This window comes from Rhea pennata, chromosome 2, assembly GCF_028389875.1.
Source record: "Rhea pennata isolate bPtePen1 chromosome 2, bPtePen1.pri, whole genome shotgun sequence".
NCBI classification, from domain to species: Eukaryota; Metazoa; Chordata; class Aves; order Rheiformes; family Rheidae; genus Rhea; species Rhea pennata.
This window is the reverse complement of record NC_084664.1, coordinates 147,287,922-147,311,420: the sequence shown is the minus strand read 5'-3', so window position 1 is coordinate 147,311,420 and position 23,499 is coordinate 147,287,922. Positions and strand designations below refer to the sequence as shown.

The 23,499-nt window shown below is 34.9% G+C and overlaps 1 protein-coding gene across 3 annotated transcripts in view; it reads left to right on the top strand.

The window, feature by feature from the left end:
- The window catches only part of CSMD3 (CUB and Sushi multiple domains 3), a 683,676-nt gene that overhangs the window by 618,818 nt on the left and 41,359 nt on the right, over positions 1-23,499 (top strand). For all 3 annotated transcript variants that reach the window (XM_062568389.1, XM_062568388.1, XM_062568387.1), the window contains 4 exons: positions 10,039-10,212; positions 11,013-11,186; positions 15,369-15,554; positions 20,667-20,840. In XM_062568389.1, the coding sequence (XP_062424373.1) occupies positions 10,039-10,212; positions 11,013-11,186; positions 15,369-15,554; positions 20,667-20,840 (708 nt within the window). The remainder of the gene's footprint in view (positions 1-10,038; positions 10,213-11,012; positions 11,187-15,368; positions 15,555-20,666; positions 20,841-23,499) is intronic.

Sequence of the window (23,499 nt, the reverse complement as noted above, 5' to 3'; positions counted from 1 at the left end):
TTGTTTTGAATTCTGACCAATCTTGCTCCAGAATGCCCGTGTTGTGCTGTGTGAGTAGTCATATTAATGTAATTACCTTGGTTTAGCCATCACTGACGGCAGTGGAAAATTGAGTTCTGGATCATTATTGTTATTCTCCATGATAGCTGGTGAGAAGAAACAGTGGTCAAATAAAACAAACAAAAACAGCAATGAAAAAAAAAAAACCACAAAGAACTGAAGTCATTCTGCTGTGGAAATCTTAAAACAAATAAAATATTTTAGCATGACAAAATGTGAAAAATTCAATTTAATCTTTTAATATAAAGTGACAGTCAAAGATGAAAACTACTACTGTTTTATACCAATGTTACAGACTGCCCCTTACAAATAATTGGGGTTTTTTTGTTGGTTTTTTTTTTCTGTACTGAAGACATTAAATCATTTTTTAGGGAAAAATTTGTGTAATAAATACTAAATAAACATTCAAAGACATAGAAAAAGATTTCTATTTGAATATCCTGACAGATCTCATATTTTGTACATTTTCTTCGCGGAAAAAAATGATTGTTGTGTTTCTGTTTATATGAAAACCTAACACATTCACATTCACATTGCTTGTAGTATCTGCAACTAAACATATTTATAATATCAAAAGTGACTACTGATAGATTTTAAAAAGTAAATTTTTTTTGAATAATTTTAATGAAATATTAGAAAACCAAAACAATTAATGAAAGATAAATAAGAGAAATCACTGCTTTTGATAGAATAACAAAAGAATATTGTGTATCTCTCTTAGAAATACAGATTTACCTATTTATGAAATTATTTAACATATATAAGTAAAACTGCTAATAAATACACACATCCTCTTTCTACATAATGAATTGTACTAAAGTGAGATCTGATACAATGAAATAGATGAAGCTCTGTCAGTAAAGAATGTCTGCCTCTTCTGAAGTTAGCTTTTTGTCATTTTAACAGAGCAATGAGAATAAAATTCACTGGCAAATATCCAGGAAAATTTCTGTATCTCATCTCTGTTAAACTCTACATTAGCAGCATGACAAAATTGTAAGTTCAGAAGCTAAAGAACTATACTTAGTATGTGGAAAGAATAATTTTATTTGCTTTCAATTAGTGACAAGAGTAACAATGTCAAATAAAAGATACATCTTCAGAACTAGAAACATTTTAAGAGCTTTCTTTTTATTTATATATTTTGATGTCAATCATGAGCTATTATTAGACAGCACAACACTTAGAGCAGAAGCAGAAATATGGATTATTTTGTACTTGTTTTAGTACTTTCGTATTTTTAATGGAAATATGAATAATGAATAAAATCTCACAGCATTTCCCGAGGTTTCTCCTAAACTGAGATTTTTTTTCCTCTTCTCCTTCATTATCCCTATTTCCAGAAGTTTTATTAATCCAAAGGAGATGCTTTAGATAAAGCATCATCAGAAAATCATTGCTGTTTCAGCGTAGTTATCTGGGGAGCTTTCAGCCTTTCCCCTGTGCTACTGTAGCTTGACAGCAGGAAGTATATATAGGCATTTTCAGAAACCTGTATGATTTTTAAAGTCACTCTGGATAGAAGTTGACATGGTAGAGATCAGTATATGCTGAAATTAATTTTCTTGAGGTGGCTTCTGGTTTTTAAAATGTATCCTATATTATTTTGATTTCTGTTTTAGAAAACCTAGTTACAAAACCAAAGTAAAACTAAGAAACAGAAATATAGCATGCAAAAAGCATTTCTATAAGACTGAATTCTTGTACTTAAAAGCAGCAACGAGTTTCTCATGTGTTTCCAAAGTATTCATATTTCATTCTGGGGCGTAACTCATTGTTAATGTAATTTACAAAGTTTCATACTTATCTTTGGGGGAATCTGATTTTATTAGGTTTCTCACAATTGTGTTAGCTGCATGACTGAATGTAATTTTGGAAGATGCTTAGATATGACATCAATGAAAACCAAGTAAATCTAGGATAAAAAAGATAGGTTACCTTCAACTAATTCCAGAACTCATTACAGGAAATATATCTTAACCAAACTTCTTGTCTTGGTTGATTAATGAGCATGCTCCAGCCTCTTCATATTTCTTAAAAGGTCTGGATCCCTTCTCTTCAACTAGTTGGACTACGCTTACCCATCATTTCTTAAGTCCTTTTTCTTACTTCCCACAGACCTCTAATAACATTGATAAAACCAATCAATTCTCACTCTTCTTTATTTACCAAAAGTTATTGCTACCATTTCCTAGATATGTCCTGCGATTAATCAGCAATTGCTGCAATGATATGTCTGTTCAGTTCTCCAAGTGAATATTAAATCTGAAATCAAAATAAACAATAAAATCTGATCACCTTTTTAATAGATCTATAGTCACTATTTAAGATATCATGATACTATTAAGTTTATCATGACTTTAGTATAAGTATTCACTTGGAAAGCTCAACGTGCCTTTATAAAATGCTAAGCCTCCATATGAATTAAAATGCAGAAATGAAGAAAGAAGTTGACTTGATCAATTAGATGGAGATGTTTTTGAACATATCACTAATTCTAGTGGAGTTTTCAATAAGCTGGGATAACAAGCAGAAAAAGCTAATTTGATTAGAGTAAGCACTACTAAATGTCAGCGTTTATTCATACTCACAGTACAGTGGTCTCTGGAATGCCTTCAATCTCTTCTTCTAAGAGGAATAATAGACCTTAGCTACCATGGCTTTGTCTGCATTAGCCAGAGAGGAATAGATCATGAGATTGAAATAGCTGGTGCTGAATCCCCCATATCTGCATCACATACGGTTCTGAGATTCTTCCTGGGACAATATTTAGTCTGGTTCTCTGAGCTAAATGTTCCCATTACTCAGATGGTTTTAAGTTACCAAAAAGTCCTGTTATTAATTTAGACCGCTTTGTGCAAAAGGAGTTGAAACATGTTTTGGGGGCACTTAGAGTTGAGTTTCTTGTGTTTCTTCTCTGACAGGAGGCTATTTTGTCCATACCAAAACCACTCTGCACATGGAGGGTCTGAACTAAAATGCTAATGTAGACACGGCCTGTAAACATCAGTTCCTCGCTGAGGTTCACAGGTCAGGTCTACATAAGCTTTTTAGCTCATTTTTTTCTCAGTCCTCTTTTGTTTATACACAAGTTCCCATTCCAACTCTAATGAGACTTTAGTGTCACAGACGATTACTTGCAACATGTGAGAAGACTGTTACCCAGTAGTTCTATAGAGCAAAGCTGTCAATGGGGTAAAAGTGACAGATAAAACCACTGGGGCAGTGTAACCATGTCTGTTGACAATGAAGAATACACGATGTGTGAATTAATGCCCATGGAGAATAGTGGGGAACAGGTAAGGATCTGTCATTTAACACCTCCAGTCAGTTCATATCTGAAAGAAAACATGATAAAGAATAAAAATATGTAAGAACAGCTTATAAGGCATATCTTGCTTGGTTCATGCTTGGAAAGCACCAATGGGGAGGATAGATAGTCAGATTAAAAGATCTGAAGAGAGATTACAATCACTTAGATTATGTATTCTGGTTTCCTCCAAATAATAGTAATAGTGTGGATCAAGTAAGCCAGGAACTGAAATATATACATGTTTACATATATGCAGTTTATGTACTTGGAAGAGCAAGGCAGAGGAGTAAAGCTGGAAAGATACCTTCCATTCTTATGTTTGAGAGGAACATATGTATACTTCATAGTGAGTATATCTTTACATTTCTGTCAGATAAGGATAAAGGAGCTTTAGTATTTACTTTAAAAAATTTCCTCAGTCAACTCTTAGTTACTGAAAAGTTTCCATTTTCCTTGGCTATATACTCTCTGAACCATAGCCTTTCTGGCAGCGTTTTCTTCTTTAAAACTTTTGGAAAAATATACAAGCAAGTAGCTTTTTCTTCCTCTACACTGTTTTTAAACAATTCTTTTTAATTGAAGATTTTTAATTGAAAGTGAATCAGTATCTCCAATGATATTGAATTAATATTTCTTGAGTTAGCTATATCTTTATCTTTTTTCTTTAATACTACGTAATAATAATAACTAGACTTTCAAATGCAATGGGGAATATCTTCCCTTTAAAGAGTTATTCAGCCATATAAAGGAATCCTGCAGAGAACTTCACAGTTTGGGTCATGGATTTAAAAGGTGCAAAAGATCTTAACCATTCATCTCAAACAGTTTTACCATGACTTGAACAGCTGATAAGGGGAGGATCTTCTGAAATTAGTAGGAGGAAGATCCAAGAAACTATTTTTTCCAGGATTGTGACTGTCTGATTTCAATACTGTGAATTTCTACAGAAAATGTTGTATGCAGACAGGAGGATTAGGCAGAATATATCCTTATCAGAAATGCAAGCCCTGTAGAGAGCAAAGGAATTCAAACATGGGGCTCAAATAATTCTTCCCTCCTCAGCTGAGGCCATCTTGACAGGTTAATTAACGTTGTTGATTAATAACCTATATCTCCTTTTCCAAGAATATATTAATATGTAGATTTCTCTCAGTACTACACTGATATTTGATATTATTAACAGCTAAAATAAGCATAGGCATTTTTTGTCATTTAATGTAAAGATTCTGTATTCATTTCTTCCTGCTCTCACATATCAGAGAGTAACCTTCATTCTGCAGAAAAGCTGAAGTTTCGAAAGGTTCTGACATTAAGTTATTATGCTCATTCTCCTTTCCTGGGGCTGGATTTTATGTCAAGTTAGGTAATTTGTTTGACACTCACATTTTAGTAATACGCTTCACTGATACTCCTTGGCTAATGTTGTTTCTTACTAAATAATACTTCACGATAGTTATCCTTCTCAAGCTTTGCTAGGGTGGAAATTAGTAGGATCGTAGTCCTTATTTTTCCCTTTATCTCTGCTACTCAGAAAAGTTTCACACTGAATCTGTTTCTTTGTAGTATTCACTGATTTTCTTAACAAAAGTGATGTCTTCTGATTCAGTGTTAAAAATTAGGTGTTGCATTAAGACTTCAGAGGGCTCAGCTGCATTCATACCATACGTGTGTTAGGTCTTCACTAGCCTGCTCCCAGGCTTACAATATGATGATAAAATAAAGAAACTAACAGTGAACAAGACTACTCTTGAAACAGTCTGGAAGAGACAAATCCTGCCATAATGTGAAGTTAACTGAGGAACTATGAGGGTGTTAGAATATTTTTTTGTTGAAATAGTTATCATAACCTAATTACAGTAAATCATTGATTGGGAGTATTTTCTTATCATTTTTTAAATTTTATCCAGGTTTCCTTTATCCATAACCCAGTTCTTAATGCACTGGAGTAAGACCTGTGTTTATTATGAGCTTGTATTTATTAAGAAGAGTACCCTGTAAGGTTTTTTTCTTCTCTCACTCCTTCATTCTGATAAATGCAGACCAGAAGAATGATATTGATCTTACTGTCTGAACCTTTTTGTCTATCCTGTATTCCCCACAAATCTTGTATGATGGCTTTTTATTTTCTGTTTTTTTTAATAGTATTCCAAGGTGATTAAAGCAGTTTTGTATTTTCTTATAATTCATCTTAGAGTCAGAAGATTACTTTAGGAATAAAGAAGCCATATTCCATTAGATAACAACAGCACTATTAACTGTTTTATGCATGATAAGATGGTATTCAGTGTCTTTCAGGCTGTTCAAAGAGGAATGGAAATTGGTAATAGATTCAATATTTCTTAAATGCTTTCTCATTTATTTGAAAAATAATTTTCCTTGGACACAATCAAAAAAACAGAAAACAACTTTGTTACTCTGCATCTGAACTCTTGCTTCTTCTCCCATCATTGCTCCTAGTTTTTTCTCAGCAGTCCTTTGCTTTCTGCTTCCTTACCTTTCTGCATCTCTTTTTAGTTTTTTGCTGTAGTTTTTCTGGCAGATCTTGTTCATATTTACAGAAAGCTCTCTCGGTATGGTACCCATCCTGCAGTATTTCCATTCAGTCCTCAGTGAAAATACTCCACTTGCAGAGCTTAAACTCTGACCAATTTTGTATCTGGCTTGCATTTAGGGGATTATTTTAGCTATCTCATTGCAAAAGATAGATGCACCTTACAGTTATGTTGGGTGAAGTGTCGTGATTTTGTTCCGTACCAGATGAGAACAGTTTTTAAATGATATCCCTTTATAGCTTTGCACTGTTTTGTGCAGTAGTGAAATTCTATATTGTTACTCCTTATGTGTTCCAGAGTGACAAAACTGACATCAGTTACATGGAAGGTGCAATATAGAATAGGAGCAAATGAGCAGAAAAAAAGTTTTTGGGATACAGCTTTGAACTGAAATGAAGGAATAGAGCTAATCTTAGATCTATCTTTCCACAATAAGTATATTTCTTGTTATTCAGAAACAATGGCAGTTTCTCAGCAAAATTTAGCTATACAGGTACAATATCTGTTTTTCTCAGGCTACCAAATGTAGCTGTTGTCTGAAAGCTTTGGAAACTTTCCAATGTCTGAAAAAAGTATGTATATATGTATATATGTATGTATACATATATGTGCATACACACACACAAAGAAATGTTTCAAAAGCCAAACTGAATGACACTTCCAAGAATCATTTCAAGCTTTCTTAATAAGGAGGGGAAATATCTTTATTTGGCATATATTACTTGAGAATTTAACATGGAAATTCTGGAAATGATTTAATAGCAGAACTGATTGTAAAAACTGCAGGCATAAAAGTAATGGATATGCATATGTTGCTAATGTGAAATGAGCATTTTGGAATTCATTTCTTTACAGATTTCTTAAGAGAAACATGCTAAAAGAGAATAGTTCTACTAGAGCTTGTGAGAAAGAACAAAACCCTTGTTTATAGGAGAAATAAGAAAAAGAATATAATTGAATGGAAAATAAGTAATAATTCCTTTTTCAGATTTGTGGGATTATTTTTCTTCTTTTTCTCCTTTTTGTCAAGACAAATTGGAGAAGTAGTGATAGCTAGTATTGCAAGTGAAAGGTCTGCCTTTCCTCTGAGGCAGACCAGTTTTGTGGATGTGTGGAAAAATAAAGCAAATAAACAAAAACCTTCTGGAAAATATTAGTGAACCTCTGACTTTATTGGAACTGAGGGAATTTATTCAGCTGCATAAATTAGAGTAAATTTCAGTGATATTCTCAAAGGTTCTCTTATCAGGAATTATGTGTACCTTTGCAGACACTTTTTATGGAAGATACAATTAACTACCATGTGTACCTACATGACAGATGATGTTTTGAAAATGAAACAAAAAGGGCTGAACTCATCTGTTTTGGAGATTTCTGTCTTGCTTTGTTTTATTTTGCTTTTTGTATCTCAGGCAGACAAGACTTCTGCAGAAGGGAGGGTGAAAATGGGGACAAAGCCTACACACTCTATGTGTCTTTTAATTGTTTTTGAGGTTAAGATGAAAATTGTGTCACAGATGTCTGTCATATTCTGTTTTTAAGTGATATGTATTTCCTTGAAATTGTCATAAGTAGTTGATTATCAGAATTTTGAAATAAAAGACCTACATTTTGTAATACTCTTCTTACAATTATGTTTCTATTTTATTTTTCTTTAATTTAGGAACTTCACACAGAAATAGAACTGGGCTCTACTATTTAGCAAATATATTCTTCTTTCCTAACAACGAATAGTTCACAATTAGTCATGGAAAATAGTTAATGTTCCAAAGATGTAATTGTTATAGACTGGGAGGATATAATCAAGACAGAGGCTTTTAAATCAAAGCTAGCATCTGAGAAGTTTATGACATTGAGAGGAAGTATGCCAACAGGATGGGAGTTTTAAGTGATAAACTTTGTAGAGTTAGACATTACTGCAAGACTTATGGGTGATTTATGGTGAATTTTGCACCTATTTCATCTGCATGTTCTTTGTGCTGTCCATGCGCAGTCACAGAAGCTGCAGTCTGATCTTGGTCACCCGGTATGTTAAATTCCCCCAGCTTATCGTTCAACTAAGGAAGTGGAGCTAGTCCTTTCTGGTGATATATTCTGCTTCCACTCGATTGCTGAAATACTACACTAAAATCTTAATTAAAGAGCAGGTCAAGTATTGTAAACTTATCAGAAACCCTCTTTGGAAAGCTAGGCTGTAGTCATCCTTTGTATAACAGATGAGGTCTTCTGTAGATAAATATAATAAACAGTGAAGATTACTCCAAGTGGTAAGTTATCAATTGTTGAACTAAGTAGATGCAATTAGAAAACGATTCCCCTGAACATGGTCGGTATCACCACAACCTGTTTGGTTGCCCTTCTGATAGAAAGCGGATTTTTTTCCAGCTCAGTTTTTACTGCTCCGCCTGTTAACATACAAGTGTGATAGGATAGAGAACTTGGGCCCTTTGAGGCACATTGAACAAAGTCTACTACAGACTGAACAAATTTTGAATTTCCTGGAGAATCAAGAGGGACTTTGTGAAAAATGTTATAAACATGTATTATACCACTTTCTTTTCCCTGAAAATATAACATTTCAATCTTAACATTTCAAATATGCCTGGTCCTCATGTAAGGCTGAGGGAAACGGGGAGGGAACACCATGACAGGGGATGTTCCCACGAACAGTAATAGATTAGAACTTCCTTTCTTCATATAGAAGTGGGATTGCACCCATCTATTTAGTCTGTGCAAAGGTTCATACACTACCTTTATTATAAATCCTGACGGTTTAATCATGACTCATAGAATGAAGTGCTATATGAGGCCCCAAATGTCAGAGACAATTTATAAAAAAAAAAAAAAAATCTCAGATTTGCAATTCTTTCTTTTTTCTACCGGAAGTTTCTAGCCTTCAAAGAAAAGAAAGAAAACTCTTAAATTTTACGTGAGAACATTATAAAGACCTAAAACTTCCAAAAGAAAAAAAGCAGCAAACCATATTACTTCTAAATTTCTTTTCTTAGTTGCAACCCCATGCTTTTGGGGTTTGATTTCTTTTTGGAGGAGGAGGAAGAGAGGACAAAAGGGTAGTGCAGGAGTCTTAGGTGGCTGGTAATATTTTATTCTCTAATGTACTAGATGAAACTGCTCATATTCCTCACCTACCTGCCTTTTTCTTGCAGTAAGTGATTTATCATATATCACAGTCTCCATGAGCTCATATGTTCTCAAAGGCTTTTCCATTTCTACATTATTTGTTGAAGTGCAGTACTTAAAAGACTTTCTAGAAATCATTAAGAAATATGCTAAAAAAAATGAGGCACAAAGTTCATTCTTTTTTCCATCTTTCCCCTAGATTAAATATGTGCTTGTGACTCTCAGTCATTCATAGTGTGTGAGTATTTACACTCATGGTGTAAATAAAATATTTCTCATATTTTGAGCGTACAGGGAAGGAGCTTCGGCCAAGACAGCAGTGTTTTTTTTAGTTACAAGACATTTGCACATCGTCACACTGATCACTTTTAGGCCAAACACACTAGTCTTTTGGGTATTCCTCTTGATGGGAGAGAAGAATACACTAGAAAACAATCCAGAGAGTCAGCTTCCAGCACTAAATCATCCAATTAATTTTTTTTCCATTATAAGATAGGATATATTAATAATATCCTCAAGAATTTATATTTATAATAGATTTATATTTATGTGGATTTACATTTATATTTATTTATATTTATAATGACTTAATCACCTAATGGAAATGACACTATTTTGCTAAGTTCAATTGTGGCCAAAATAGAACAGATGAAATTATTGGAGAATTTTGCAGAGTTTTTTTTAATAAAAAGGTAATTATTATATTTTGGAAAGGAAATTTGATAATGTAAATGGCATTTAATCTCTTAGTTTCACTATTTTTTTCTGATTTTTTAGATGTATAAATCTCACAAATACAAATGCAGTACTGTATTTTTCTCCAACTTAATATAAATAAACTCTTGAATGAAGTTATTAGAAGAAACTGGAAGTAGTTCAGTGGTTACTTGTTTTAATTAAGGAGGTATAATTAAATTTTGTCTGGAATACTTACTCATTCTTTTTATTTATTATTTACTTTGAAAATTGTAGCTGGTCACTGTGGCATTCCAGATCTCATAGTCAACGGTCAAGTAATTGGAGAAAATTATGGATATAGAGACACCGTTGTATACCAGTGCAGTCCTGGTTTTCGGTTGATTGGTTCTTCTGTACGACTATGCCAGCAAGATCACAACTGGTCTGGTCAGCTTCCGTCCTGTGTGCGTAAGTAAGCATGGCAACACAGATTAAATGATGCTACAGGAATACGTTTTCAGACAAGATGCCGTATGACTTTGGAATTTTGTTTTCATTTCTTTTAAAAAGTCATTTAAAGCAGATCCTTAAAGGTATGTGAGCACCTAAAATCAATCGTGAAGTTTCCACTGCATCTTTTTACTACTATATACCTCTTTTTTTTAAAAAAAATATGAATATAAAACTTGTTCAAAAAGTTAGGCAGGTTTTGCTCACTGTCTTCATTGTTTTACATAGCACTTTAATATTTTTTTTACACAGCGCTAGATTTACATAGAACTTTATTACAATAGTTTTATTTATTTATTTGGTTTCCACTTTATGATCTATTAATAGATCATTACTTCCTTTTATTATGTTTCAGATAAGCATTAGGGAACATAACTTCTTTACTGATAACCTTTAAGATAAACAAAAGAAAGACACAGGTAATCAAGAAATTCAAAATTAAAATGTTAGTGTTAGAACTGAAAAAATAATTGCTTCCAGATCTGCTAATAGCAGAGGAAGTGAACACAGTTTCTTTCTCTGAACAACTGGAAGGTGCTTGTTTGAACACAAGAGAATTTGCAATACAGCATTTCAGAAAAGGACAAAAGACTTGGGAGATGATTAGGCTTGCAAAAGGCATACTGTTATGTAGCACTCAGTAGCTTGTAATATCAAACCTGCCAGTACGTAATCATGAACAATTACCCAAAATCGTGAAAAGTGATAACAGCATGCTTCTCTCCGTGGTTTTGTTTCTTTGTTTTTTGCTATGCTAGCTGTTAGCTGTGGTCACCCTGGCAGTCCGATTTATGGAAGGACAAGTGGAAACGGTTTCAACTTCAATGATGTTGTGACGTTCTCATGCAACACGGGGTACGTTATGCAAGGGCCAACCAAAGCCCAGTGCCAGGCTAACAGGCAGTGGAGCCACCCACCACCCATATGCAAAGGTATGAATGCCAGTGCTTACTGATTTCTAACTGAGTTGGAAAATTAAGGCTGGAAAATAAACAAAAGGCAGAGGGACACTGTCAAGACAAAACATGCATTGAAAGATCCTAAGTCTTACTAAAAGATGTCAAATTATTACTGTAGCATGACTCATCTTTCATTAGATCTGCTCTATATGCAAAAGGCTGCCAGGATAACGGTTACAGAGAAACTTCCTCAACTGTCTGCAGCTTATACTGATTTTTTGTAATGTTTGGTTTATGTAAGTTTCTTAAGCCTAATACGTTATCCAGAGATAACCAGAGAGCATCTTTAAATCCTGAAATAATGCCATCTGCATTTTTAGCCTACCTATTTTCAATAGGTGCATAAGAATGTACTTTTTCCTATTTCATTTGCATTGAGCTGGCTGCTTAGCTTCACTTCTATTTTTTTTATTATTATTCTAATTCATTAGCATAATCCATTTGATTCTCAACACGTCTCAAAATTCAAATATTTAGAAGTCCTTCACTGAAAATAAAAGAGTAACATGAAATTATTTCTGTATGAATTTTAATAAGCCTTTTGGAAAAGTTTAATCAGCATTGTCTAAGTCTGTTGTTAAATGCTTTTAAAATGCTTAAAATTGTCCTCATTTAGAAAAAATTACTTTTTACAGCAGCCCTACTTGAACACATGCAGGAGCTATAGGGATTATTCTTCTAAAGCTTCATGGCAGCTTCTGTAGATTTTTGTCTTTATGTGTCTAAATCATTTTATGTATGTATAATAATTTTATTTACTATCTTTTCCTTCCATAAATGTCCTTCCCTTTCCCTTGCATCACTTTACCTTAAGCAATACTGGCAAATACTCTGGAATTTTATTTTCAAGCAAGCTATTTGTTGATGAGTTTTTTTTTTTTTTTTTTTTTTTTAATTTGCAATATAAAACATGCATTGTATATTAACAAATTTCATCCTCAGTCCATCTGTTATAACACCTTGGTGTTCTGCTATTGCAAGTAATGTGTCAAACTGTCTGATATGCTACTGGCATGTATCAGGGCTCAGCAAATATGTTGATCAGATTTTTTTAAAAAAAAATTTACACTATTCTGAAATCTTACATTAGTTTTAGAGCAGATTTTAAATAACAACAAAAACTGTGCAGAACATCATTACTGTTGTTCGTAGGGTGCAGTAAAATCAATTCTAATTATTATGATTTTGTTCTATTATGATTTTACTTGCATTGAAGTCAAATTAAAAAGTAAAAAGGCATTACCTTGTATATCTGTAAGCTACCTAAAATGCAATCTGTATTACAGAAGAGGCTGCACATCTTTGTAAAAGCTCTATTTGCTATCATAAGATAAACTCAGCAGTGCCCTTAATGTGATTATACTCTCTACAGGTCTGCTAAATAGTTTGGTTCCTAGCCAGTAAAAATAATTGCTGAAAACTATTGGAATGCTCAAAGCTACTTTTATTTTGTTTCAAATATTCAGTGTATCAGACTGATGTTGAATTAATAAATAATTTTCATTTTATTTAAAGCTAATGCTTAATAAGCTAAAGATGAGTGTTCAATTTTTATGAAATTCCTATTAGCAAAACAGAAAATGAAATGAAATATAGCTCAAATTTTCCTCCAGGAGAAAAATAAAAACTTACCAAGTCTATCCATCAATATAACAGCTTGGTCTGTCATTGAATGTTAACGAGCTCAAGCCCCAGCAGTAAATTAGTTCTAGCCATGAAAAACATATGTATCCTAGCCTTTAGATATCAGTATTTGAGAACTGCTAGGAAGAGCGCACAAGCAGACTCCCCCATTTGGGATGGTGAGTAGAGAGAAGTAGGTGAGCCATAAAACAACTACACAGAGTAATGTAGGTAGGAGGAGGTATCTTGGGTTGAATCCAGCAACAGCTTTATTTCTTTTTAAATTACAGAGCTTTCTGGCACGTTTTGATATGTGTATGTACTCACATATGCACCCAAATACATATACACACAGATACATACACACACATACATATATGTATGCAACTGATTATAGGGATAGTCTTTTTTACGTGAGGTATAGTTTTCTAGGGTAACTTTAATTAGGTGATGACTAGAGGAGAATATTTTAAAACTGGGATGGAAAACACTCACAAATTCTCCACGGCCTCTCCAAGAAGAATTATACTCACCTTACCAGTCAGCTGCAAGTGGCAAAAAAATATCACTCTTCAGTTATTTTGAAATGTATGAATGCTACAGTAGTTGAGAACACAAAAACATCCAACAATATTCTCAGCCACCAAAGTATACCTGTATTTTTAAGAGCAGATATCCATTTGTGGCTACTTCCCTGTTCTAGCAGCATCATCTCCTTTTTACCTAATTGACCGTCTGTCTTGGAGCTCAAAACATCTGGCTCAGTCATGTGCTTAATTATCAAAATGGTGATACAGGAACATGAAGATGTTTGAATGGCTCTGTGTGTTTGACCAAAGACACGTTTAGCCACATAACCAATTTACAGCTGTGGGCAATAGTTTATGTCAAGGGAAGAGTAAAAATATGGAAATAACTTGTAATGAATGAAGTTCTCTTCCAGCCTCCAACACTACATGGCCCAGAGATTTCATAGAATCATAGAATCAGTAAGGTCGGAAGGGACCTCTGGAGATCATCTAGTCCAACGTCCCTGCTCAGCAGGGTCACCTAGAGCATGTTGGACAGGCAGGCAGGCATTGAAGATCTCCAGAGAAGGAGACTCCACAACCTCTCTGGGCAACCTGTGCCAGGGCTCCGTCACTCTCACGGGGAAGAAATTCCCCCTCACGCTCAGGAAGAACTGCCCGTGCTTCAATTTCTGCCCATTGCCTCTTGTCCTGTCACATGGGACAACTGAAAAGAGTTTGTCCCCGTCCCCTTGACACCCTCCCTTCAGGTACTTGTACACATTGATCAGATCCCCCCTCAGTCTTCTCTTCCCCAGGCTGAAGAGGCCCAGCTCTCACAGCCGTTCCTCATAGGGCAGGTGCTCCAGCCCTCTGATCATCTTTGTAGCCCTACACTGGACTCTCTCCAGTGGCTCCATGTCTCTCTTGTCCTGGGGAACCCACAACTGGACACAGACCTCGAGACGAGGCCTCCCCAGGGCTGAGTAGAGGGGCAGGATCACCTCCCTCCACCTGCTGGCAACACTCTTCCCAATGCACCCCAGGAGACCATTGGCCTTCTTGGCCACAAGGGCACCTTGCTGCCTCATGGTCAACTTGTCATCCACCAGCACTCCCAGGTCCTTCTCTGCAGAGCTGCTCTCCAGAAGGTCAGCCCCCAGCTTGTCCTGGTGCCTAGGGTTATTTTTCCCTAGGTGCAGGACTCCGCCCTTGCCCTTGTTGAACCTCAGGAGGTTCCTCTCCGCCCAACTCTCCAGCCTGTCCAGGGCTCTCTGAATGGCAGCACAGCCCTCTGGTGTGTCAGCCACTCCTCCCAGCTTGGTATCATCAGCAAACTTGCTGAGGAGGCACTCTGTCCCCTCATCCAGGTCATTGATGAAGAAGTTGAACAGGATGGGAGCCAGGACTGAGCCTTGGGGGACTCCACTAGCCACAAGCCTCCAACTGGACTCCACACCACTGATGACAACCCTCTGAGCTCTGCCTCTCAGCCAGTTCTCAGTCCACCTCACTGTCCACTCATCTAACCCACACTTCCAAAGCTTCTCTAGGAGGGTGTTCTGGGAGACAGTGTCAAAAGCCTTGCTGAATAGTAGGTCATATAATAGTCAAGGTAGACAATGTCCACTGCTCTGCCCTCATCTACCCAGCCAGTCATTCCATCATAGAAGGCAATCAAATTGGTTAAGCATTTTCCTTAAACACAGTTAATGCCCTTTTGCTTGGACACTCTCTCTAGACCTTGATTCCATTAATATGTCCAGTCACTTTTGGTGGCAAAGACTTTTAGAACTTCATGACTCTCTGTGAAGAAAGATTTCCTTTTATTTGGTCTGAATCTGGCATCTACTGGTTTCATATGATCTTTCTAGTTCAATATCATTATACACAAAATCCTGATATATCCTGTATAGGATAGCATAGCACCAGAAGTTTCCTATACAGTGCATAGGAGACTGTAAAGACCATTCTGGTGAAATGTATTTGTTTGAGTCTAAAGTGTATATTTTTTTCTTTTTAGTGGTGAATTGCTCTGACCCTGGAATTCCTGCAAATTCCATAAGAGAGAGTAAAATTGAACATGGAAATTTCACATATGGCACAGTTGTATTTTATGACTGTAATCCCGGATATTTTTTATTTGGCTCTTCCGTTTTAATTTGTCAACCAAATGGCCACTGGGACAAGCCTCTACCTGAATGCATTAGTAAGTAGATAATGTGTATTTTTCTGTAAAAATTACAAACTGTACTAAGTATTATTTTACGTAACATTTCCATCAGTCTCATGACAGTGACTAGAATAATCATATTCATATATATTTTTATGTGTGTGGTCATGATGGGAGGTCTCAAGAGCAGTCCAAGTAGTACAACTATATTGATACTGATTGCAGCAAAAATCAGGGAAACTTTGGAAAAATCAGTAAGCAAAACACAAATATCTCTGAATGACTCAGAAAAATGACCTCTGATAGGACTGTGTTTCAGCAAAGGAACAATCTGGAGATGAAAATATATCCATGGAATCTGCCAATATCTGGCCTCCATTAGCCATTAAACATCCTCATAGTAAACCATGACACTGAAACTCAACACTGCAATAGCTGACTACTGGAATATGTCAATATAGTATTTTCTGGACTTCTTTTGGGACAGTAGCAAGGTCAGACTCACCCACTCACACTGTAAGTGTCCTCAGGACCAGACAAATGAACCTCAGCTTACCACACTACTATATATACCTGAAAATCATAGTCACATGCAACCTGTCCACTAAGAAGCCAACTGGATCAACAAATACAAGGAGGATTTTTTTTTCTGGTTTCATGTAAAGCACTTTCTAACTGTCACATAAATACTGCCACAGAAGTTTCGTAGGTTTTTAATGAGCTGGGATGGATCATTTTCCCAGCCCTCTATAAGTCATTGTACAAGGTTTTGTTCTGAGATCAACATTTCTCTCTGAGAATGGCTGAAAACATTATTTTTTAAAGATTAAAATGAAAATGTGTAAAGGCTTTATTCAGGAATCATGGACAGACATTTTCAATCTTGTAGATAATACTCCTCCATTTCGTCTTTATTATTATTCATCAGTTGAGATTTCTCCAGTTCTCCTATTCTGTCCACAGCCCCCCCCCCCAAAATGAATTCTTATTTTTTTACTGTTAAAACATTTATTTCTGGAAGGTGCTCTTATCCCTGACAAGATTAATAGTATGATTGCAAGTCACAGTTAAACTTATGACAAAGATTCCAACTTTTTCACATTAAATTATAAGATTTCGTTATCATTTTTGAAAGTCAAACGGATATTAAATAACATACCTATAAAGAGAAAGAAATCCTTAAGTTAAAGATTCAAAGACCTAAGACCTTTTTGTCTCCTTTTGTGATTGTCTCCCCCAGAGTCTTTGCTCAGAATTATCAGTAGTAGTTTAATAATACAGATTTTCCCATGTTTTAAACTGACCTTTGGGAATGAAAGTGCTGTATGTACTTTTGAAAGGGCACCCTCAGGTTTGTATCATTTGTATAGAGAGGCCAATGAATTGTAACTAAGGCACATTAACTTCACAAAGTTTATTAAAACCTATTCTGAGGTAGCTACTGTAGGTTGTCTACAAGAGCAAAAACAGCTTCTGCAAAGTTTTGCAAATTGTTTGTCTGGGAGATCTGCAAGGCAATCATTCAGTAGTCTGCACATTTTACTACTGTAAGGGCAATAGAAAAGCAGTGGAAAGCAGGCTAGATATTTTTCTTTGACCTTGGTTCAGTTATTATTATTAGTTATTTTTTTACCTACTTGGACTTCAATCTCTATAACTAGGCTCCAAGTTCTTACCGTCTTTTGAAACATCAATAGTAAATTAGTGAAATGAGTATTTCAAGAGGCTCACAGTGACAGTTATTCACCTGTAAAGTGACTGGATTCCTTTAAAATGTGTTGTCCTACAGCAAAATCTACTCTCCTAACTGCTATAAAATCCTGTAAGAAGCAGAATTCAGTGGTAGCTTAACTGATAATATCCTTTCCACTTTCTCTTTGAATTAAAGATTTTCAGTGGCATGTGCTACTTAAGTGAATTTGAAGTGAACCTAGAATGAAAGATATGTTCAGACAATATACCTCAAAGAGTTACAGGCACAACATTAGTTTCATGTACTGCAAAGTATTCTCAATTTATTTTTAAGCCATATACTTTGATCTTTTATTTTTAAACTACTGAGGTGTGAGTACATACAATCCACATCTTCCAAGCTCAAAATCCAAATAATGTAGACTAGGCTTTGCTGATGAATATGCAATCCTCTCAATAATTCTATCATAACACCCTGTTCTTCCTAAAAGAAGGATGTGTCATATACAGTCATTCCGAACTATGGGTTAGGCTGGTAGGAATTGCTGCCAACTACACATTGCAATACATTATTGTACATTACAATTATACAATTATACATACTGACAACTATACAGATAGTGCTAGCTATATATTTGGTTATTGGAGTTTTTCTGGGAAAAAGAAGTAGCCATTGAAGTGCCACACTAGAGAAAAGAATTATTTGGATATCTTTCTCTCAAATTTATTTGTTTTTGAAAGTGAAGTATCAGTGTAACAGGAATTATTAATCAATTCCTGTCTATGAAAATTATAATGAAAAATATTAATTTTACATGACATTTTACATATTAATATTAATAATATTCTTCTCTTTTATTTTTCTTCTTCTTCTATAATTTTTTCTTTCAATATGTTTCAAGGTCCCTATCTTAATGTGAAATGTTGTTTATACACTTAGAAGAAGGTATAATGAAAGTACATGATGGAATAGCACTAGATAGCATAACAAAGAGGCAGAAAGAAGACATTGATGGAATTAAGAAGGAAGATGAATTGGCATTGGCAAAGAGAGAAAGGAAGAAATATGATCAATATTTCCCGTGAAATCTCCAGCTGAGAACATGAATATAAAATTAATTTGGGTGATTGTTTGAGAATGTCAAGGGAAACATTAAAAGGTGGTATAATTTTCTAGATCAATTAGGATTCTAGGACTTCTGAATGGAAATGTAGATGTAAGAGAAGAAAGTGTCTATAGGAAAGCTCAAAAGTGAATACTGTAATGAACCATTATGAAATTAACTCTTCCTCTCAGAAAACATCTGAAAGCAAGCAAGAAAAATGCAAGTCAGCAAAAACACCTTGAAAAATAGTGAGCATTGCTCACAGGAAACTATAGCTTCATTTCATTCAAGTCTATGCAGTCATCATGCCTTCTCATTAATAATGTTCCAAGTTTGCTTTCTTTCAAATAATACATAATTAGTAGTAGCTTGTATTTATAAGTCCTTGATTAAACAATAGCATGCTAACAACAGGTGCTCAGTTTGTAATGCTGACTGTTCTGACTGTAATCCTGCAAAGTCTTTCCTTCCTATGAAATGGTCATGGGACTCAGTGATGCTAGGCGGGAATCAAAGCAAACTGATGACATACACATTCCTAAATCCTTTGTGGGACTGAGTCAGCATGGTTCTGTATTTTGCAGGTTGAATCCCAAGGAAAACCTGTGTCACTGAGCACAACTCCAGTGTATCTATAAAAAATAAAACTCCGAGAAAAAAAAAAAAACATTAGAGGAGGATGAATCATCACATATGACTTTGGTCATGTGTTGTATTGTAAAACCTATGTGCTGTTGTATACATATAAGTGCTAAGGAATTGAATGTATCTTCAACCCCAGTCAGGCTACTAGTGGAGTTAAAAAAATTCCTGTTAAAAATGTCATGGAAGAGGAAGAAGTGTTGGTGCAAACTACATTGTATGATTTAAGGCCTGGAAATATCCTGGTATTTACAGTTGTACATTGTGGGTTTCATGTTGCATAGATACAAATATCTTTGGACAAGAACACATCACAGGACAGGTGTGAAATAAAAAAGAATCAGACATGCAAGGCTAGATTGACTCTGAATGGAGTGAATTTGTAGCTATCTATTTTCATAAATTTACATCTTTAGTTACCTTCTAAATTTATTCCTTGCTCTGAATTCTTAGGACTTTTTGTTTACTATTTGCACGTATAAGGGTATTCTGTTTTGTAAGCTTTTGATATATACTCTTAACCTTAAAAGAGAAACTAGCTAATTCTTGTTAGTACTACAGGACACAGCTTTATTTCTCTTACATATATTGTCCATGTAAATAATGTTATCCATAATGACACTTCTGTCTTTTTACATTACTCTTATTGATAAGCTGCCTATTGGCCTAGCCAAGGTAGCTTCACTTATTTCATAAAACTTTATAGTAGATAGGAGGCTGCTGAAATTATTTGAATGGCATTATCCTGATTTTTGGCAAAGTTTCTATAGTTTAGCCTGTTTTTTGTTCCTGAAAAACTGACTGTTTTTGACCAATATCATATTTTTTGTGTGTTTAAGAGACAAAGGATACAAGATTGTTAGTTTTCCAATTTTCTGTGCAAAATTTAAGTACTTTATGATATTTAAGCCAGTTTTAGAAGAATTAAGTGTGTATAAACTAACAGTTGAATACTGCTCTTTGCAGTCTGTAAGAGGAAGTCACAAAAGTGGCAAGACTATGAGAGTACTAATCACAATATGAAAATAACTAGTAATAACTGACCAAAATATATGAGATGGCAAATGAGTAGGGATCTTACAACCATTTCTAAGACTGAATCATGTAGGAGTTCCCTAGAAAATCTGCTCAGTTAACATCAACTGAGGGTACCTAGGAGCAGGATTGATTAAAAATATATAAACAAGTATTTTATTCATTGACATACAAAACTTTAAGAAACCAAAACTTAAATCAATATGAAATTAGTACATTAAAGCTCATAACAAAATTGCATTATCTTGCTTCTAAACCTAACAGGCTTTATAATCAATGATTTAGGACTGGATCAGAGATGAAATCCTGGATATTCTATACCTCAGCAATGACTTTTAGTTATACTCTCTACCTGAATTTACCTGATTTTTTTTCTCTGAAGACTAAGTAGATCAATGTGTTTGTGTGCTCACAAAGCTCATCTTAGTAGAAATGTAAAAGTATATTTAACCACTTTTGGATATCAATATCTATACATAAAGTATCTTTATGAGGTCTTATTTTACAGCTTTTGTTCCTTAATATATTTTGTATTTCTAATCACATACTGTAACCCCTCCTCTAAGGTCAACCTCTTCACCAAGCTTATGTATGGAGTTATGAAAAAGATAACTATGAACAGTTTGATCAGTGATAATAACCTTTTTTTATCTCCAATAATTATGCATTGTAGTGGTTGACTGTGGCCATCCTGGCATTCCTCCTAATGCGGTCCTGTCTGGAGATAAGTATACATTTGGATCTACTGTTCATTATACCTGCACAGGCAGACGATCACTGTTAGGGCAGTCATCTCGTACATGTCAGTTAAATGGACACTGGAGTGGATCTCTTCCTCATTGCTCAGGTAACATTTTTGTATTAATTTGCATAGGAAAACCCTGAATCATTATCTCAAGATGATGAGTTCATTTTTTTTTAACTTGCAAAATAACTACTGACAATACCATCTCAGTTATGTCTTAAATGCATAATCCATCCATCATTTTAATAAGGCCCAGTGGACTCCACATTATTTCAAGATAGATACTTGGTTTTGAGAGAAAAACAGCTAATCGTTTTAAGAGTAGCCCTCACCAAAGTCAATATATGTTTCCTGAACACCTTGAAGTTTAGGACTGTTCTGTTTCACAGTTTTAGTTTGTATCAGTTTAACAACAGAGATAGAAACCTAAGTCCCAGAAATTTTGGGGGTATAGCTAAGTCTCATTTCTGATCTTAAAATATGTGTATACAGGTTCTGATAGAAGTTAATCATGTTATCAGTTTTAATTCTTAATAAATATCTGAGTTTTTTTTCTTGTCATCATGTTTCCATTACTTAGATTAAGAAGTCCTCTTTATTTTTGAGCTTATTCAAACCTATATAAGTTGAGTCAATACAATATGACCAGATTTTGTCACATCATCCCTAAATCCCAGTTTTCTTCTTGATATATCACACTTTCTTTCACACCTCAAAGAGAGACAGAGAGAATTGTGGTGTCTCGCTGATACCTGTTGTCATTCAGAAACAGTTTCGGTTATCGCATGCGTGTCAGCTGCAGTCAGCAATTTGCAGCAACTCATAATTGCTCTTATATGCAGCACTGATTGTGCATTTACTTAAGCGGTCTAGATAGCCTCCTCCCATCAAAATTAAATGACCGTTGAGAATTTGTAACATATGTGGATAAAGAGCAGTTCGTGGTCAACTGTGAAAACCACTTATTCAAATCTCTATGATGCATGAGGTCATAAAATTATGTTCTTTTATGATATTATGGAAGATTATATCACTCTCACTTCTTGATGTGATTTTCAGAAAATGTATTTCTGTAATCTTCAATCAAAAATACCGGTAGTTAACATACCTAAGTTTAAAAAAATAATTTTTCCCACTAATAATTAGGCACTAGTTAAGAACATGTGATTTCATTTACAAGAGGAATATGCATTTCACTTTGCATAGCAAAAAGCCTATTTCCATTTTATTCATAACAAAGTTATTTTAGGTATCATGCCAAGAAAGTCACTTGCTGAAAACTAAGCCTTTTAGTACACTGTACAAATGTAGAATAATGAATGAGCCATACCGTTAATTCTTTATAGTCTAAACAAATAAGACATGCAAATGCAGGATATGGATTTCCTAAATCACAGTCAAAATGTCTTCAACCAGTGCAGTTGTAAATTAATGTAAAAAAATGTAGCAATAAGTATTTTAAACTTGTATATCGTATGTCATCCAAGTAGCTTGGACATTTGAATACTGAAGGAGCACTGAAAGCTTGTAATGTTCTTTGACTTGTTGTAATTTGGGTTCTGGAGTTGTAACTCTGTGCTGTTTATCTATTTTGAAAGAAGGCTGACAAGCAATTTTAGTGATCTGTGTCACATAATGATGAGGTTAAACAGAAAAGAGCCTAGACTTGAGAGTCTATGCTTTTGAAGGAGAAAATCAGCTAGCTCTTACATGTACTTGAGATAATTAGCTAAATTCATTAAAATACATGGGACTATGTACTTTCTGCACATACATAGTATAAAAGTTTGCAATGTAATAGGTGTGACTACGTTAGCTTGCTGGATTATTCTTAAATGAAAGGGGTCTGTTTAAGCATGATAACTTAATTAGTGGTAAGTTGACTCCTAAAGGTCCTGCAGTGATTCACAAGAAGCCTGCTCGTCAGCTGCTTCAGCCAGGAGCTGAACAGGTAATATGCGCTCCCAAGTTTGTTCCAGTTCGCATTTCCAAGCAAACTTCTACTATCCTCTGTGACTTTCCAGTATGCCTTTGGGCTGCTGTTCCAGAGATGTGTACTCTTCTCCCACAAGCCTATAGGATTTGTGCAGATCAGCTCATGAGATGCTCAATTACATTATTTTCCCCTGAGTTTGTGGGGAAGGAAGGAAACGTGACCTACATGAAAGAAAATTAAAGGTTTAGTAAGTGCAACCGGCAAAACTGCAGGCTGGTACATGAACTAGCTTCCTGGTGCTCAGGCAGGGACTCCAATAGTACAGTTTGCCCACATCATCTGCGAGGCTCCCAGAAGTGATTGGCAAGGGCAACTCTTTTTTATCCTGTATCTATAACTCCAGTGTCCTAACGTCCCATACCAAAATACTTGATGTCAGATGTGCATAAAATTGTTGACAACAGCTGTAATTGTTAAAACTCTTGCAACTCTAATGATATCATAGAGGTTGGAAGGATTATATGAATATCAGATGTACAAACAAGCAAATTATCTTCACTTGTACCTTTGTGTTTCTCAGAATTCTTATTTTGAATGAAAAATGACAAAGGTTTTCTTGTTTCTTTACCTAATCTTGCTTGAGGATTGTACCACCAAAATTTGTCAGGATCTAAAGAGAACCTTGAAATAATTATATTTTCTTTTCTGTACCTAAATAAAATCAATAATATCAAACCATTTTGAGAATCAAGTAATTTTTAATTCCAGACACACCCACACAGATCTGTATCTATATCTGCCTATATCTAAAATATATAAAGATAT